At 48.5% G+C, this 19,677-nt stretch overlaps 1 protein-coding gene across 1 annotated transcript in view; it reads left to right on the top strand.

Moving 5' to 3' along the window:
* The window catches only part of PLXND1 (plexin D1), a gene marked incomplete at its 5' end in the record, with an annotated part of 120,189 nt that extends 101,650 nt beyond the window's left edge, over positions 1–18,539 (top strand). The window contains 6 exons of the mRNA XM_089663338.1: positions 2,048–2,152; positions 4,492–4,655; positions 4,847–4,994; positions 11,399–11,539; positions 11,648–11,722; positions 13,801–18,539. Of these exons, the coding sequence (XP_089519464.1) occupies positions 2,048–2,152; positions 4,492–4,655; positions 4,847–4,994; positions 11,399–11,539; positions 11,648–11,722; positions 13,801–13,917 (750 nt within the window). The remainder of the gene's footprint in view (positions 1–2,047; positions 2,153–4,491; positions 4,656–4,846; positions 4,995–11,398; positions 11,540–11,647; positions 11,723–13,800) is intronic.
* Between the last annotated feature and the right edge of the window lie 1,138 nt (positions 18,540–19,677).

Raw genomic sequence — 19,677 nt, 5'->3', positions numbered from 1 at the left:
CTTGCTAGCAAATTTTGCAGTCAGCAAAGCTCATACTCCCAGCTGATTGGGTCAGCAAGGGGCATCAGACCTCTGCAGAGGGACTGCTGCTTCCACACAGAGAGCGAGGGTCCACTGCCCGAGGGCCTAGGGTCAGTGGGGGGCCCCATGAGATGCCCCTGGTACCTTTTTATAGGCTTTTTTGGGTGTGCTTTGAGTGTGGTCAAGGACACAGGGGCCCCATGATCCCCTATTGCCCAGGGGCCGCATGAGCTGTCAGTCCTCCCCTGGTGGCTGCTTTCTGTAGAAAATTAACTTAGGGCCGGTTCACACGACAGGCGTTTCAGTTGCTTTTTTTTTCTGCATCCAAAACGCACAGAAAGTCGGTGATATGGTGGTCAGTGCCATAGTTCACATCAGTGCTCGCAGTTCCAGTGTGTTCAAAAAAAAAAAAGTAGATCAGGCTGCATTTTTTTCTGCACAAAACTGTACTGGAACGCGGTAAAATGCTTAAAAAATGCACCGGAATGCACCAAAACCCACCAAAAAAGACACCGGAACGCACATGTCACTATTTAAATTGCAAAAAAAGAGGGGAATAAATGAACACATAAAAAAACACCCCAATATCACAAAAACACAAAATATGCAAAAACTGCCTCAAAAACGCATCTGGATGCACAGAAAGTAGGTGATATGGTGGTCAGTGTCATTGTTCACATCAGCGCTCGCAGTTCCAGTGCGTTCCGATTGCAGAAAAAAAGTAGAACAGGCGGCATTTTTCCTGCACAGAACTGCACTAGAATGCGGTAAAACGCACCAGAACGCACATGTCCCTATTTAAATTGAAAAATAGAGAGGGGACAAAATGAACCGGAACTCACCAAGACCGCATCAAAAACACATAAAAAACGCACCGGAATATGTTAAAATCTCATTAAAAACGCACATGCGCAAACGCATCTGGACTGCGTTTCTCTTGTGTGAATTGGCCCTAAAGGAGAACTCTGCCCCCCATGGACAGAATAGGTTTTAAAATGAGGAGGCGTGATCCGACTTCCTGTTAGAGGGTGGCTACGCTCCTTCTGCGTGGTCCCGCTGTATGTAGGAACGTTGCCACCCTCTCCTGCTCGCTCCTGAGATGGACAGTGGGAGGTGTAGTGTGCATGCAGCATGTGACCACAACTCACACGTACTGCTCATTCCAATTATAGGGAAAGCAGGGGGGGGGAGAGGTTCGGGAGCTCATGGAGGATGACACAAAAAGACACGGTAAGAAAATGCACTGGAACGCACACATCCCTTATTAAATTGAAGAAAAATTAAATGCATAAAAAATGCACCAAAAACGCATCAAAAACACATCCGGAACGCATCTAGACTGCGTTTCTATAGCCGGCCCGAAAGATTTTGCACGCTTTTTGTTGCACCCGGAATGCGTTTTACCGAATTAAACTGAAAGTTCATTTGGGCTTTTTAGTTACTTTTTGCGCCGATTGCCGATTTTTTTCCGGCAATGATGGGCAAATCAGCTGATTGTTTTACCTGCGCAGGAGCCGTGACCTGCAAGAAGAAAAAGAAGAAGATGAAGAAAAAGAAGAAGAAAAAGAAGAAAAAGATGAAGAAAAAGAAGAATTCCAGTCCACTTTTATATTTTACATGAAAAAGTCTTGCGGTTGCAACAATGTATCCATTTGTATCCGAATAAAAACATCTGCATCCGAAATGGATACAAATAGATACATTGTTGCAACCGCAAGACCTTTTCATGTCAAATATAATAGCGGAGCTCTCTGCAGGGACAGAAGTAAAAATGCCGGCCGTAGACGGGACAAAAATCGGCCGATTTTCTTTTTGCCGTTGGTGGTAACGTTGGCCTATTGAACGACCGATTTTTTTTTTTTTTTTTTTTTTTTAAAACGGATGGTTTTCGACCGGTCTATGACCTGCATAATTCTGTACATTCATTTGTTTTTATTGCACAGATGTACATTCATAGACTGTCCTCGGTCATGTCTGTCCCCTTGATTCTCTTCGCTGACCGTTTCCGTTCTGTCGCCCCTCCCAGGTTCTCCCCACTGATGACATACTAGAATACAAGAAGTCCCACCGGCAGAGTCACCGCAAGAAGGTCCTACCGGAAATCTACTTAACTCGGCTCCTTTCTACAAAGGTGATTGTCCGCGTGAATGTGTATTGTATTCGTTTATAAATCCAGGAAAACGCAGCGCTCGTGGTGAAGGCCAGGGGGATGAAACCATGACATATAAAACCAACAATCAATATGTCCGAATCCAATGGTTTGATTGTTCAATAAGTGGTTTACTGTGACTCTGCAGCTTTTTGCTTTGTTTTTATTGTTTGTATATATTTTTACATTTTTTTGTATACTTTTATATCATTCTTTTGTTCAGCGATATGTATTCATAATTTATGTTTTATATCACGGTGGATTATGGGACCGGCTTACACTGTTTTTTAAACCAGGCACCTATGCCTTTAAATTTCAGACAACCCCCCTCCCCCGTTTCACCCCAATTTTATGCCGAGTATTTATATTCCTCTTCACCCCGGTTACTAATTGGTTGTGACAAAGCACTGAGTCGTGCGAAACGCGTGGACATAGTGACCGGGATTTGTTTTGGCCAGTACTATTTCAGCTGAGGTTTTCATAGTGGTTGCCGCTGGCTTCCCTGATGGCACGTCCGGTGCGCTGTGACGTCACTTCCAGTGCGCTGTGATGTCACTTCCGGTGCGCTGTGACGTTACTTCCAGTGCATGATCTCTAGTGACACCGTGGAGTTCTTCCTGGTCTCTTGAGAGATACTACGTCGGGCTTCTTGTCTGTGGATATAGTCCTCACCATCCACAGCCCTTCTTCCACCGGAAGTGACCTCAGTGAAGCCAGCGGCAGCCACCATGAAACCCTCAGCTGGAATAGGACTGGCCAAAACAAATCCTGGTTACCATGTTGACGCGTTTCACATGAATCAGTGCTTTGTCACAGTCAATTAGTAACCGGGGTGAAGGGGAATATAAATACTCGGCATAAAATTTGGGATGAATCGGGAAGGGGGTTCTGAAATTTCAGCAGAAGGTGTGGAGTCATACTTTCATGCACAGGTATTGGCTGAATGGTCATTTCTCTGGCTTTATATAATGAGGGACTGAAAAGGGGTGGAGTCTTACTTTCATGCACAGGTATTGACTGAATGTTAATTTCTGTGTTTTTACATATCGAGGGGCTGAGAAGGGGTGGAGTCATACTTTCATGTACAGGTATTGGCTGAATGGTCATTTCTCTGCTTTATCGAGGGGCTGAGAAGGGGTGGAGTCATACTTTCATGTACAGGTATTGGCTGAATGGTCATTTCTCTGCTTTATCGAGGGGCTGAGAAGGGGTGGAGTCATACTTTCATGCACAGGTATTGGCTGAATGTTAATTTCTCTGGCTTTACATATCGAGGGGCTGAGAAGGGGCGGAGTCACACTTTCATGCACAGGTATTGGCTGAATGGTCATTTCTCTGCTTTATCGAGGGGCTGAGAAGGGGTGGAGTCATACTTTCATGTACAGGTATTGGCTGAATGGTCATTTCTCTGCTTTATCGAGGGGCTGAGAAGGGGTGGAGTCATACTTTCATGTACAGGTATTGGCTGAATGGTCATTTCTCTGCTTTATCGAGGGGCTGAGAAGGGGTGGAGTCATACTTTCATGTACAGGTATTGGCTGAATGGTCATTTCTCTGCTTTATCGAGGGGCTGAGAAGGGGTGGAGTCATACTTTCATGCACAGGTATTGGCTGAATGTTAATTTCTCTGGCTTTACATATCGAGGGGCTGAGAAGGGGCGGAGTCACACTTTCATGCACAGGTATTGGCTGAATGGTCATTTCTCTGCTTTATATATCGAGGGGCTGAGAAGGGGCGGAGTCACACTTTCATGCACAGGTATTGGCTGAATGGTCATTTCTCTGCTTTATATATCGAGGGGCTGAGAAGGGGTGGAGTCACAATTTCATGCACAGGTATTGGCTGAATGGTCATTTCTCTGCTTTATCGAGGGGCTGAGAAGGGGTGGAGTCATACTTTAATGCACAGGTATTGGCTGAATGTTAATTTCTCTGGCTTTACAAATCGAGGGGCTGAGAAGGGGTGGAGTCATACTTTCATGCACAGGTATTGGCTGAATGGTCATTTCTCTGGCTTTACATATTGAGGGGCTGAGAAGGGGTGGAGTCATACTTTCATGCACAGGTATTGGCTGAATGGTCATTTCTCTGTGTTATATATCGAGGGGCTGAGAAGGGGTGGAGTCACACTTTCATGCACAGATATTGGCTGAATGGTCATTTCTCTGTGTTATATATCGAGGGGCTGAGAAGGGGTGGAGTCACACTTTCATGCACAGGTATTGGCTGAACAGTAATTTCTCCACTTTATCGAGGGGCGGAGTCATGCTTTCTCACAGTTATTGGCCAAATAGTCATTTCTTTTTCTTCCCGGACTTCAGGGAACTCTACAGAAATTCCTGGATGACCTGTTCCGGGCTGTCCTCAGCATCAAGGAGGACCGGCCGCCTCTCGCCATCAAATATTTCTTTGACTTCTTGGAGGAGCAGGCAGAAAAACGCGGCATCTCTGACCCGGACACATTGCACATCTGGAAGACCAACAGGTGAGAACAGCCGCAAGCTTAGATAAGAATGTAGGGATTGGCCGGTTGTCACCATTAAGGACCAATAGGATTTCTTCAAAGCTGGAATGGGTTGGGTTTCTGACTTGGCTCCGCTCTACATATGATTTATATATATAATGTCATTTAATTTTCTACTTCATCCATCATCTCTCTCTGGCCATTCTTTGCAGTCTTCCTCTGCGTTTCTGGGTAAATATCCTGAAGAACCCGGAGTTTGTCTTCGATATGGAGAAATCGGACCACATGGATGCCTGTCTGTCGGTCATCGCTCAGGCCTTCATAGACGCCTGCTCCATCTCCGATATGCAGCTTGGAAAGGTGAGACTCCCTCCAGTGCTTTTGATCAGAGACACATCTGTCTCAAACAGGAGGACTAACACCCTAGCACCCCCTGGTCTTTGCTGCACTTACCTCCCTGGGTGATTGGCTGTCACTGCCCACTCAGTCTGTGCAGTGCTCCAGCAATTTGAAGGCTCTGCTTTTACTTTAGGGCTTCTGGAATGGATCACAACGATTTTGATTGGTCATGTGCTGTCACATGATCACCTTGACCAATTGGTATCACTCTGATTCGTCTTCAATGCGCTATACATAGCCTGCGCAGAGTAGAGTCGTAAAAGGGGTCCAGCAGGCCCCTCCCACTACAGGCTGCTTGTGGAAAAGTACAGGAGGGGGCGGAGACAAGACCAGTCCCCCTGCACAAGGAGAGAGAGCAGCCGTGAGCGGTCTTTATTACAGGAAGTCTCACACTGGATGCCTGCCCAGATCTGGAAGAAATACACAGGATGAATGGATTTACCGGTAGTTGATATTTACTTATGCCGGAGTTCAGGTTTAGGGGAATTGGAATTTAAATGGTTTTGTTCAGTCAAGTTTCCAAAATATCTCAGGAAGGAATGTTCATTTAGGAGATTAATATGGCGGAGTGACTCCAGGGCAGGACAGGTCGTCCCGGCTTTTACTCCCACGCAAGATAAAAAAAATCACACGGTGTACATAGTAAGAAATGTTTACAGTTTTGTCCAAAATACTTTCTGTGGGAAAACATTCAATTCTGCCATTTCCCTTCTAGATGTACTCTATAAACCCCTGGGAGCACCGGGGTGCTGGGATCACATGAACACAGGAGTGAGAATCTCTGGGATCACAGGGGTGCTGGGATCACATGAACACAGGAGTGAGACTCTCTGGGATCACAGGGGTGCTGGGTTCACATGAACACAGGAGTGAGAATCTCTCGGATCACTGGGTTGCTGGGATCATATGAACACAGGAGTGAGAATCTCTGGGATCACAGGGGTGCTGGGATCACATGAACACAGGAGTGAGAATCTCTCGGATCACAGGGGTGCTGGGATCACATGAACACAGGAGTGAGAATCTCTGTGATTACAGGGGTGCTGGGATCACATGAACACAGGAGTGAGAATCTCTGGGATCACAGGGGTGCTGGGATCACATGAACGCAGGAGTGAGAATCTCTGGGATCACAGGGGTGCTGGGATCACATGAACACAGGAGTGAGAATCTCTGGGATCACAGGGGGGCTGGGATCACATGAACGCAGGAGTGAGAATCTCTGGGATCACAGGGGTGCTGGGATCACATGAACACAGGAGTGAGACTCTAGGATCACAGGGGTGCTGGGATCACATGAACGCAGGAGTGAGAATCTCTGGGATCACAGGGGTGCTGAGATCACATGAACACAGGAGTGAGACTCTGGGATCACAGGGGTGCTGGGATCACATGAACGCAGGAGTGAGAATCTCTGGGAGCTCCGGGGTGCTGAGATCACATGAACACAGGATATCCCAGGATATGGGTATTTTGTGGAGTTATAGCTGTTTGCTCTGGTGGGGGGTGTTCTGATATCCCATGGGCACAGAGGGATAGCGGCTTGCTCTGGTGCAAGTGGGGGCATGGGGGGGTTCTGATATTTCATGGGTATGGAGGAAAAGCGGCTTGATGTGGTGGGGGTTGTTCTGATATCCCATGGGTACGGAGGGATAGCGGCTCACTCTGGTGGGGGTGGGGGTGTTCTGATATCCCATGGGTACGGAGGGATAGTGGCTCGCTCTGGTGCAGGGGGTGGGGGGAGGGGTTTCTGATATTCCAATGGGTATGGAGGGATAGTGGCTCGATGTGGTGCAGGTGGTGGTAGGGGGGGGGGGGGGGTTCTGATATCCCATGGGTATGGAGGGATAGCGGCTCGCTCTGGTGCAGGTGGTGGGGGGGGTTCTGATATCCCATGGGTAGGGAGGGATAGCGGTTCGCTCTGGTGCAGGTGGGGGGTTCTGATATCCCATTGGTATGGAGGAATAGCGTCTCGCTCTGGTGCAGGTGGTGGGGGGCTCTGATATCCCATTGGTATGGAGGGATAGCGGCTTACTCTGGTGCAGGTGGTGGGGGGTTCTGATATCCCATTGGTATGGAGGAATAGTGGCTCGCTCTGGTGCAGGGGGTGGGGGGCTCTGATATCCCATTGGTATGGAGGAATAGCGTCTCGCTCTGGTGCAGGTGGTGGGGGGGTTCTGATATCCCATTGGTATGGAGGAATAGCGGCTTGCTCTGGTGCAAGTGGGGGCATGGGGGGGTTCTGATATTTCATGGGTATGGAGGAAAAGCGGCTTGATGTGGTGGGGGTTGTTCTGATATCCCATGGGTACGGAGGGATAGCGGCTCACTCTGGTGGGGGTGGGGGTGTTCTGATATCCCATGGGTACGGAGGGATAGTGGCTCGCTCTGGTGCAGGGGGTGGGGGGAGGGGTTTCTGATATTCCAATGGGTATGGAGGGATAGTGGCTCGATGTGGTGCAGGTGGTGGTAGGGGGGGGGGGGGGGGGTTCTGATATCCCATGGGTATGGAGGGATAGCGGCTCGCTCTGGTGCAGGTGGTGGGGGGGGTTCTGATATCCCATGGGTAGGGAGGGATAGCGGTTCGCTCTGGTGCAGGTGGGGGGTTCTGATATCCCATTGGTATGGAGGAATAGCGTCTCGCTCTGGTGCAGGTGGTGGGGGGCTCTGATATCCCATTGGTATGGAGGGATAGCGGCTTACTCTGGTGCAGGTGGTGGGGGGTTCTGATATCCCATTGGTATGGAGGAATAGTGGCTCGCTCTGGTGCAGGGGGTGGGGGGCTCTGATATCCCATTGGTATGGAGGAATAGCGTCTCGCTCTGGTGCAGGTGGTGGGGGGGTTCTGATATCCCATTGGTATGGAGGAATAGCGGCTCGCTCTGGTGCAGGTGGGGGGGTTCTGATATCCCATTGGTATGGAGGAATAGCGGCTCGCTCTGGTGCAGGTGGTGGGGGGGTTCTGATATCCCATTGGTATGGAGGAATAGCGGCTCGCTCTGGTGCAGGTGGTGGGGGGGTTCTGATATCCCATTGGTATGGAGGAATAGCGGCTCGCTCTGGTGCACACTTGGCACCCTGCAGCCTGTTTTGGTTTGTTGGCCGGCGCACAGCTGGGAATGTTTCTGCTAATGGACGGTTCATTGACCTGACACAGTCACGGACTTGCAGCACACACTGCCTTTAGGGGACGACTTCAAAGAGAGAGACATTAACTGTACAAATGGGGCCACACACAGCTTATCAGGGGAGGAGGAGGAGGAGTACAAGAGCATGTCAGCAACTGTGCCAAAATTCCTATCCAACCCATGAAATATATTGTCTCATTAAAGAAAAACAATTAAAACGTGAGACCGGGTCATTTTTTAAATTCTTTAATTTTGTATATGGAATGAGAAAGGTTTACAGCTACTCAGGTTTTTATTGCTATCCAGGGCTCTGCTAGAGAGATTAATCTTCACACCCTGTCCTGGTGACAACACTCTCTGTATTTCTTTTGCAGATCTTCTCTCACTTCCTGTCCCGGTGACAACACTCTCTGTATTCCTTTTGCAGATCTTCCCTTACTTCCTGTCCCGGTGACAACACTCTCTGTATCCCTTTTGCAGATCTTCTTGTCCCAGTGACAACACTCTCTGTATCCCTTTTGCAGATCTTCTCTCACTTCCTGTCCCGGTGACAACACTCTCTGTATCCCTTTTGCAGATCTTCTTGTCCTGGTGACAACACTCTCTGTATCCCTCTTGCAGATCTTCTCCCACTTCTTGTCCCGGTGACAACTCTCTGTATCCCTTTTGCAAATCTTCTAGTCACGGTGACAACACTCTCTGTATCCCTTTCGCAGATCTTCTTTCACTTCCTGTCTTGGTGACAACACTCTCTGTATCCCTTTTGCAGATCTTCTCTCCCTTCCTGTCATGGTGACAACACTCTTTGTATCCCTTTTGCAGATCTCTCACTTCTTGTCCTGGTGACAACACTCTCTGTATCCCTTTTGGCAGATCTCTCACTTCCTGTCCCGGTGACAACACTCTATCCCTTTTGCAGATCTTCTTTCACTTCCTGTCTTGGTGACAACACTCTCTGTATCCCTTTTGCAGATCTTCCCTCACTTCCTGTTTGGTAAAAAAAATTAAGTTTCTAGGATGCATCTCTTATGTCCAGCACCTCTCTCCCTGCTGCTCCCCTCCCCTCCCCCACTGATGCTATTGCCAGCTGTCAAAATGACAGCCAGAAATTGCTTTTTATTTTTTTTACTTTTTTTTTAGGTTACATAGAAAAAAATTTGTTTTTGCAAGTCTATACTTCAAAGGAAAGTCAAGTTTGTCCCCAAAAACCAACATATACTATATATATTACTTTGTTATCTTAGGTCAGGGGTCTGCAAACTTTTTAAACAATGGGCCAGTATATTGGGCTTCAATGGGAGGAGAAATTGTCCCAGTATTAGTGGGAGTAAACAATTTTCCATCGTTGGTGTCAGTGGATATAATAGTGCCCCACCACTGGTGTCAGTGGGAGGACTAGTACCCCATCGTTGGTGTCATTGGAAGGAAAAGTGCCCCATCATTTGTGTCAGGGGACGAATAGTGCCCCGTCGTTGATGGCATTGAAAGGAATAGTGCCCCATCATTGGTATCAGTGGGAGGAATAGTGCCCCATTGTTGGTGTCAGTGGAAGGAATAGGACCCTATCTTTGGTGTCAGTGGAAGGAATAGTGCCCCATCATTGATGTCAGTGGAAGGAATAGGACCCTATCTTTGGGGTCAGTGGGAGGAATAGTGTCCCATCATTGGTGTCAGTGGGAGGAATAGTGCCCCATCATTGGTGTCAGTGGGAGGAATAGTGCCCCATCATTGGTATCAGTGGGAGGAATAGTGCCCCATCATTGGTGTCAGTGGGAGGAATAGTGCCCCATCATTGGTATCAGTGGGAGGAATAGTGCCCCATCATTGGTGTCAGTGGGAGGAATAGTGCCCCATCATTGGTGTCAGTGGGAGGAATAGTGTCCCATCATTGGTGTCAGTGGGAGGAATAGTGCTCCATCATTGGTATCAGTGGGAGGAATAGTGCCCCATCATTGGTATTAGTGGGAGGAATAGTGCCCCATCATTGGTATCAGTGGGGGGAATAGTGCCCCATCATTGGTGTCAGTGGGGGGAATAGTGCCCCATCATTGGTGTCAGTGGGAGGAATAGTGCCCCATCATTGGTGTCAGTGGGGGGAATAGTGCCCCATCATTGGTGTCAGTGGGAGGAATAGTGCCCCATCATTGGTGTCAGTGGGAGGAATAGTGCCCCATCATTGGTGTCAGTGGGAGGAATAGTGCCCTATCATTGGTGTCAGTGGGAGGAATAGTGCCCCATCATTGGTATCAGTGGGAGGAATAGTGCCCCATCATTGGTATCAGTGGGAGGAATAGTGCCCCATCATTGGTGTCAGTGGGAGGAGTAGTGCCCCATCATTGGTATCAGTGGGAGGAATAGTGCCCCATCATTGGTATCAGTGGGAGGAATAGTGCCCCATCATAGGTGTCAGTGGGGGGAGGAATAGTGTCCCATCATTGGTATCAGTGGGAGGAATAGTGCCCCATCATTGGTGTCAGTGGGGGGAGGAATAGTGTCCCATCATTGGTGTCAGTGGGAGGAATAGTGCCCCATCATTGGTATCAGTGGGAGGAATAGTGTCCCATCATTGGTGTCAGTGGGAGGAATAGTGCCCCATCATTGGTGTCAGTGGGAGGAATAGTGCCCCATCATTGGTATCAGTGGGAGGAATAGTGTCCCATCATTGGTGTCAGTGGGAGGAATAGTGCCCCATCATTGGTGTCAGTGAGAGGAATAGTGCCCCATCATTGGTGTCAGTGGGAGGAATAGTGTCCCATCATTGGTGTCAGTGGGAGGAATAGTGCCCCATCATTGGTGTCAGTGAGAGGAATAGTGCCCCGTCCTTTTTTTTTGTGTGTGTGTGTTTTTGATGCTTTTTTATGAGTTCTGGTTCATTTTTTCCCCCCTTTTTTTTCAATTTAAATAGTGACGTGCGTTCCGGTGCGTTTTTGATGCGTTTCACCACATTCCAGTACAGTTCTGTGCAGGAAAAATGCCGCCTGTTCTACTCTTTTTTTCTGCATCCGGAACGCACTGGAACTGCAAACACTGATGTTTACTATGACATTGAACACCATATCACCTACTTTCTGTGCGTTTTGGATGCAGAAAAAAAGCAACTGAAACGCCTGTAGTGTGAACCGGCCCTTAAAGTGTAACTGTTTTCTAGATAGCAGAGAGCCAATCAGCTCACTAGGAGGTTGTGACATCATCAACGCCTGGACGATAACGCGACCTTTTACGCGTCTTTTATTTCAGGACTCCCCCACCAACAAGCTGCTGTACGCCAAGGAAATTCCGGAGTATCGGAAAATCGTGCAGAAATATTACCAGCAGATTAAAGACATGAGCCCGCTGAGCGAACAGGAAATGAACGCCCACCTCGCCGAGGAGTCGCGGGTAAGATGGAACAACTATACGCCCATTTGACCCGCCTTACCACCACTTCTACGGCAGGCGCGGGTCATTTTTTTCACACCTAACTTGTACTTTTCTTTTTTTTTCCAGAAATACCAAAACAAATTTAACACCAACGTCGCCGTCGCAGAGATTTACAAATACGCAAAAAAATATCGCTCGCAGGTAAGCGTCGCTTTCACGCGATTTCATGGATTGGAACCGTAAAGCAGACCTCCACCCTAAATGAACTTTGATTTTCCCCTCCCCCTCTCACATTTAGATATTACATTTATTTATTCATTTTATTTTGTGGGGTTTTTGTACCTGGGCCAGAATAATGTACCCGCCCCTCCCATCCCCCGACGTGCGTGTTTGCAGATGTGCCGCAGGGCTTCAGGTCCTGGCACGCATGTACTAAGATGGGCTGTTATGGAAGTCCCAAAACTTCAAGTGTGGAAAAATTCCCCGTCTGTGTACAGGTGTTCCAAATCGCATACACCTGTGCAAGACTGAAGGAGAGGAGCCGGTACACCTGTGCAAGACTGAAGGGGAGGAGCCGGTACACCTGAGCAAGACTGGAGGGGAGGAGTCGGTACACCTGTGCAAGACTGAAGGGGAGGAGCCGGTAAACCTGTGCACGACTGGAGGGGAGGAGCCGGTACACCTGAGCAAGACTGGAGGGGAGGAGTCGGTACACCTGTGCACGACTGGAGGGGAGGAGCCGGTACACCTGAGCAAGACTGGAGGGGAGGAGTCGGTACACCTGTGCAAGACTGGAGGGGAGGAGCCGGTACACCTGTGCAAGACTGGAGGGGAGGAGCCGGTACACCTGTGCAAGACTGGAGGGGAGGAGCCAGTACACCTGTGCAAGACTGGAGGGGAGGAGCCGCTACACCTGTGCAAGACTGAAGGGGAGGAGCCGGTAAACCTGTGCAAGACTGGAAGGGAGGAGCCGGTACACCTGTGCTAGACTGGAAGGGAGGGGCCGGTACACCTATGCTAGACTGGAAGGGAGGAGCCGGTACACCTGTGCAAGACTGAAGGGGAGGAGCCGGTACACCTGTGCAAGACTGAAGGGGAGGAGCGGGTACACCTGTGCAAGACTGGAGGAGAGGAGCCGGTACACCTGTGCAAGACTGAAGGGGAGGAGCCGGTACACCTGTGCAAGACTGGAGGAGAGGAGCCGGTACACCTGTGCAAGACTGGAGGGGAGGAGTCGGTTCACCTGTGCAAGACTGAAGGGGAGGAGCCGGTACATCTGTGCAAGACTGGAGGGGAGGAGTCGGTTCACCTGTGCAAGACTGGAGGAGAGGAGCCGGTACACCTGTGCAAGACTGAAGGGGAGGAGCCGGTACATCTGTGCAAGACTGGAGGGGAGGAGCCGGTACACCTGTGCAAGACTGGAGGGGAGGAGTCGGGACACCTGTGCAAGACTGGAGGGGAGGAGCCGGTACACCTGTGCAAGACTGAAGGGGAGGAGCGGGTACACCTGTGCAAGACTGAAGAGGAAGAGCCGGTACACCTGTGCAAGACTGGAGGGGAGGAGCCCATACCTCTGCCAGGACACAAGGGCCCAGCAGAGCCTTTGGCACATCTGCGTACTTGCCAAAAATATGAAAATGGTGGCGTCAAAGGGCAGGGGTGGAGCCGACTGAAAGGGACTGAACTTTGGATGAGTGTGACTTTAGTGCAACTTTGGCTTTGACCAAGGATGATTGTGCTGTACAAAGCCACACAAAAGTCGCACATATATCATTCAGGTGCGACTTTGGATCATTTACATTGAAGTCTGTGGCCCTCAAGCCGCATGAAAGTCAGACCAAAATAGTGCAAGTCAAGTCGCACAAATATGAATGGTGCTCATTAGCAAACATGGGGCGTGACTTGTCATGTGACTTTGGGGTCCAAAGTCACATGACAAGTTGCACAAGTGTGAAAGGGCTCTTAGGTACATCTAAACCCAAGAGCAAAAGTTTTGCCTTCAGTTGTACCTAAGGCTCCATTCACACCTATGCAGGCGGGACCATGTGCATAGAGAAGCGCAGAGACCCAGAGATGACCTCACTGGGACTAAAGTAAGATATGTAATGGAAATGGAAAGGCTTTATTGAAGAGTTTCATCAACATATTGATAAGTGTGTGGGGGGGGGGGGGCAATATATAAGCTTTAGCCGGCCAAGAGGGGGCCAATAAATGTTCATTGTTGGGCCCTACATACGTGAATGAATAATCAAATCTAAAATCCTACTCCATTTCCACAGATTGTCGGCGCTCTAGAAGCCAACCCTGTCACCAGACGCGGCCAATTACAGCACAAGTTCGAGCAAATGATAATCCTGATGGAGGACGATATCTACACGTGTAGCAGCGAGGCCTAGGAGAGCCCCGGGACCCCTCCTGCCCGAACCATTGACTGTTTTTTAATCCTCATGTGAAATAGGAGCCTACAACAACGGAAATAAATTGGCTTCGAAAACTCTGAGTCGCTCCAGAAATGCGGTCGTCCGAAAACTACATAAACCACAATTGCACTCTGCAAGCCATGGACAGCTCAGCCTCCAACTTGGCCGGACCTAGAAGACTTAGAGGAAGGATAGGACCCCTGGGTGGCTTGTGGCTCCTTCGTTCCATCCAATGGGTCTTGGAGGGTTGGACGTTCTTTGGGTCAGTCGCAGGATTGGCTGACTGTAGTCATGCGATACATTTATCGCAGACAGGATTTTGCACTGTAGACGGAACTCCTTGTCCTGTTTAGAACTGACGTATACCACGAACAGGACGGCACTGCATAGGGGACAACCACTCGCTAAAGATGAGTTGATGCTCTAAGCCTGTCCGCCGCGGAGCTTTGATGCCAGCGGCTCCCAGCGACACCGCCAGCGCTCTGCCAATGCCTTAATGACAGCTGTCTCAGGATAATATAAGGGAGTACAGTGCTTTTTACAGGGACCTGCGTCTCCGCGGGGAATTATGAAACGCACGGAGCGCCAGGAGTGAGCGCACTTCAGTCCATTCCAGATAGTTCTAAAGATGAAAAAGAAAAATGGAATGTGTTTTTGATATAATGCACTTTTTTCCTTCAGTAGAGCAACTTTTAGACAATCCTTGGTATAGATTTGCCGCCAATCCTCCGCTTCCTCATCAACTTTCAAAAGATGGTGGGGGCTTTAAAGTAGCAGCGTGTGATAGGAGAACCTGTCATGATAGCAATATGGATGCTGCCATTATGTAGGCCATAGACGGGTCGAAAACCGGCTGTTTAAAAAAAAAAAAAAAAAATCGGTAGTTCGATGAGCTGACGTTACCACCAACGGTAAAAAAAATCAGCCGATTTTCGTCCTGTCTGTAGCCGGTATTTAATCCCATAATTACTTCTGTCCCTTGCAGAGACGGGGGAGCACATGGGAGCAATACATAAGAAGAAAAGAAGAAGAAAAAGAATAAAGTATTCCAGTCCGCTATTATATTTCATATGAAAAGTCGTGCGGTTGCAACATTGTATCCATTTCGGATACAGATGTTTTTATTTGGATACAAATACATTGTTGCAACCGCAAGACTTTTCATTTGCGCAGATTTTTTATCAGTAAAACGATCGGTCAATTTGCCCATCATTGCGTGGAAAATCCGTTGATCGTCAAAATCGGCCGCAAATTTTCCAACATGCCCGATAAAAAATATGTGCAAAAAGCCTGAAAAATGGACGACCAATTAACCCACTAACAGTGTGAAAATCAGCCGAATTTCAACCCGTCTATGGCCCCCATTAGCATCTTTATTACTTAGAGAGACAATGACCTGGAAAAAGCATGTAGCCAGTGAAGAATCCCTAAGCTGCTAACAATTTCCTCAATATGTGGGCAACGGTAGCATCCATGTGTCTGTCATGACAGGTTCTCACCTTCAAATGATCTAAACTGGGGAAATGTACAACCTCAGAAAATTAAAAGAGACAAAATACAATATTCTGCAGTTGCCGTGCTTCTATATCTTCTTACCAGCTAACCTTTACACACAATGCAGTTCGGTCCAACAGCAGCCAACTGTAAAACCTTTGGCAGTAGCAGCACATGATAAAAAGTGCATTTGACCTGGAGTTCTTTTTTAAGTTTTTTGAAGGCGCTAACTGATCTAGAGTTACTTGGCGCCATCATAAATACTGTGACATTATTATTAGGGCCCATTCATGCTTACGCATTATGACAAGTATGTTATTGGAACTGCTCTGTGTGGTATGTTCATTGTGAAAGGCACCCTAATGTACCATAGAGTGGAAGGCATGAGGCACTTAAAGATCATCTGCTTTTTTTCCCTCATTCATTTTGGAGAGGGGGCGGCCTTCATTGGGTTCCCATTCATAACGTGTGGACTGCCTTTATTGCAGCCCTTTCAGAATGAAAGGACTGCCTTCGTTGGCCGCCCATTCGGAATAAGTGGACTGCCTCCGTTAACTGCCCATTCAGAATGAGTGGACTGGCTCTGTTGCCTGCACATTCCTAATGATAGGACTACCTTCATTGACCACCCATTCCGAATGAGCAGATTGTCTCCATTGGCCACATGTTCGGAATGAATAAACTGTCTCCGTTGGCCAGCCATTCGGAATGGGTGGACTGCCTCCGTTGGCCACCCATTCGGAATGGGTGGACTGCCTCCGTTGGCCACCCATTCGGAATGGGTGGACTGCCTCCGTTGGCCTGCAGTTTGGAATGAGTGGATTCCCTCCGTTGGCCACCCATTCGGAAGCGGTAGACTGCCTCCGTTGGCCACCCATTCGGAAGCGGTAGACTGCCTCCGTTTGCCACCCATTCGGAAGCGGTAGACTGCCTCCGTTGGCCACCCATTCGGAAGCGGTAGACTGCCTCCGTTGGCCACCCATTCGGAAGGGGTAGACTGCTTCCGTTGGCCAACCATTCGGAAGGAGTAGACTGCCTCCGTTGGCCAGCCATTGGGAATGGGTGGACTGCCTCCGTTGGCCACCCATTCGGAATGGGTGGACTGCCTCCGTTGGCCACCCATTCGGAATGGGTGGACTGCCTCCGTTGGCCACCCATTCGGAATGGGTGGACTGCCTCCGTTGGCCACCCATTCGGAATGAGTAGACTGCCTCCGTTGGCCTCCAGTTTGGAATGAGTGGATTCCCTCCGTTGGCCACCCATTCGGAAGCGGTAGACTGCCTCCGTTGGCCACCCATTCGGCAGCGGTAGACTGCCTCCGTTGGCCACCCATTCGGCAGCGGTAGACTGCCTCCGTTGGCCAACCATTCGGCAGCGGTAGACTGCCTCCGTTGGCCAACCATTCGGCAGCGGTAGACTGCCTCCGTTGGCCAACCATTCGGCAGCGGTAGACTGCCTCCGTTGGCCAACCATTCGGCAGCGGTAGACTGCCTCCGTTGGCCAACCATTCGGCAGCGGTAGACTGCCTCCGTTGGCCAACCATTCGGCAGCGGTAGACTGCCTCCGTTGGCCAACCATTCGGCAGCGGTAGACTGCCTCCGTTGGCCAACCATTCGGCAGCGGTAGACTGCCTCCGTTGGCCAACCATTCGGGAGGAGTAGACTGCCTCCGTTGGCCAACCATTCGGGAGGAGTAGACTGCCTCCGTTGGCCAACCATTCGGGAGGAGTAGACTGCCTCCGTTGGCCAACCATTCGGGAGGAGTAGACTGCCTCCGTTGGCCAACCATTCGGGAGGAGTAGACTGCCTCCGTTGGCCAACCATTCGGAAGGAGTAGACTGCCTCCGTTGGCCAACCATTCGGAAGGAGTAGACTGCCTCCGTTGGCCAACCATTCGGAAGGAGTAGACTGCCTCCGTTGGCCAACCATTCGGAAGGAGTAGACTGCCTCCGTTGGCCAACCATTCGGAAGGAGTAGACTGCCTCCGTTGGCCAACCATTCGGAAGGAGTAGACTGCCTCCGTTGGCCAACCATTCGGAAGCGGTAGACTGCCTCCGTTGACCACCCATTCGGAAGGAGTGGACTGCCTCCATTGCTGCCCATTCCTAATGAGTAGACTGCCTTTGCCAGCCACCCTTTCCTAATGAATGTACTGCCTTAATGTATATGAACACACGCTATAATTTGCATTAGTACACAACAGATTGCTTATGGATGAATGAGTTCTCGAACTCCATGTGTTACTGAGGGAATCTATCACATGCCATCCGCTTTAGTTGTAAGTCACAGTTGCCACCTATAGAGTCACCTCTTTGCCATGGCCTGCAAAACAGAATTGCTTCAACTTAAAGACCATTTGCAGTTGATGTATTTGACTCGTTACCATAATAGTATACCCAATAGCTGAAGAGGACGGGTGTCAGAATAATAGGTAGCTGGCTACCACATACTTTATAGTCAATGCCAGCCACAAAGATGTAAATTTAATATATATGACATAGTATGCAAAGCTGTGACTATCTGCTGAGCAGAAGCATTATTAAAACAGTCCAGTCACCTACAGACAGTTCAGGCAACAATTTAGCAAATTGAGCCAATGTTTGGAGAAGGCAGCCAATTAGTTCACTAGCTGCTAGTGACATCAGCGAAGCAGCCATCTTGTCAGGCAGGCCTGTAGGCCACAGTTGACATTCCTTTACAGAATAAGTTGGCCAATATAGTTCAGAAAGTGATGTTGCACTGGCTGTTGGTGGGTCTTAAGCAAAAGTGGATATCAAAATGTTTCAGAAAAAATGGACTGTGTAATCAGAGAAGCAATCTTTGATTTAGCCAACTGTATTATACATTTTTCAGTTCAGTATATTCTAGGTATCTACCACTATTAAAATGTTATCGCCCTTGCTGTGCACCTGCTGAGGGAGATCCAAGTGTGAAATTCAGAGTCAAACCCTTAGGCACCTCTGACAGTAGAGGTTCCCCACTCCATAAGAGAAGTGGAAGATGCACTGTATGTAGATGTACATAAAAAGTGAAATCATGTTCTAATTGGGTCCATATGTTCTATTGTGAAATGTTTCATTTGTAATAAAATATATTTAAACTGTTGTGACTTGTTAGGACTCTTGTATTTAAAGGCTTGCCCAAAAAGAATGCCATCTCGTATAGATTATGGTGGCCAAGATAAGTTTTCCCAACTACCATTATCTATGAACGTAATGGCTCTTATGAAATAAAAGGTTAAAGCACATCTGAAGCCCAAACACTTAGTCTTCAATAGATTGGGGAGAGTCAGAAAAGGTCATGTTTGGGGTCTCCTGAGGCTATTAATCTATTTGTCCCAGGAGGTGGGGTTAAAGGGGGCTCATTGTCAAATTCAGATTGATAAATCCAGGTTCTGGGAGAGAAGACTTTGAAATTGAGAACTCTGTTCCACTGACCGCCATAAGAGGCGATTTGTACTTTGGAAGGATTCTCTGTTCCTGGTGTGACAGGAAGAGAAGGGAAACCTCTGCCAGGGATCTCAATTCACATTAATCTATGGCTTGCTTACTTTTTTTTCCCCACCACAGGTTGGGGGGAAGAGAAGAGAACCACCAGCCCCCTCAAAATCCCCTATAAATAGTGTACAGGTAGATGGGGGATTGCCTAGTGTGGCATTAGTTTTCCCATGTTCTATTGTCCAGGCAGTGTGGTTGTGTCAGTGGAGAGCTCTTCCAGCTGGCAGAACAATTATAGTCAGACAGGACATTGCATGTTAAAAATCCAACAGGTTGCTGGCACCAAAGACAACTGATGGATCAACAATACAAGCAGCCTGCTCCTAGATGGATCAAATTTTGGTTGGTCCCTGTGGAACCAGAGATTCAATCCATCCATTGCTGGCTTTAGTTAGATGTTAGACATGCTTGAAGGCCAACAGGAGACATGTTTTATGCAGGATACACTATAAATGGAGGGTAGCAGAATAAACAGTAACCACACATGTTGACACTATAAGGAAAGATCTTGGCTGCTCATAGAAGGCACTTATTTCAGAACCTCAAAACTACCCAACATTGGAAGAGTGATAGCTCAGCCAACATGGGTATTGTAGGCCACCTAGGCATTCTGAAAGCTTCTGGTAGCTCAGCCAGAACATCTGATTGTGCAACACATTTAGGATTTCTGTCCAAGACAATTAAACTACTTTATTCAAATAAAATTAAAATCCATTTACAATTAAATTTGTTGCTACATGAGAATG

The sequence above is a fragment of the Staurois parvus genome, unplaced genomic scaffold (assembly GCF_062004578.1).
Source record: "Staurois parvus isolate SC_StPar_1 unplaced genomic scaffold, SC_StPar_1.0 ptg001670l, whole genome shotgun sequence".
NCBI lineage: Eukaryota > Metazoa > Chordata > Amphibia > Anura > Ranidae > Staurois > Staurois parvus.
The sequence above is the reverse complement of the archived record's forward strand: the minus strand, read 5'-3'. Positions and strand labels throughout refer to the sequence as shown.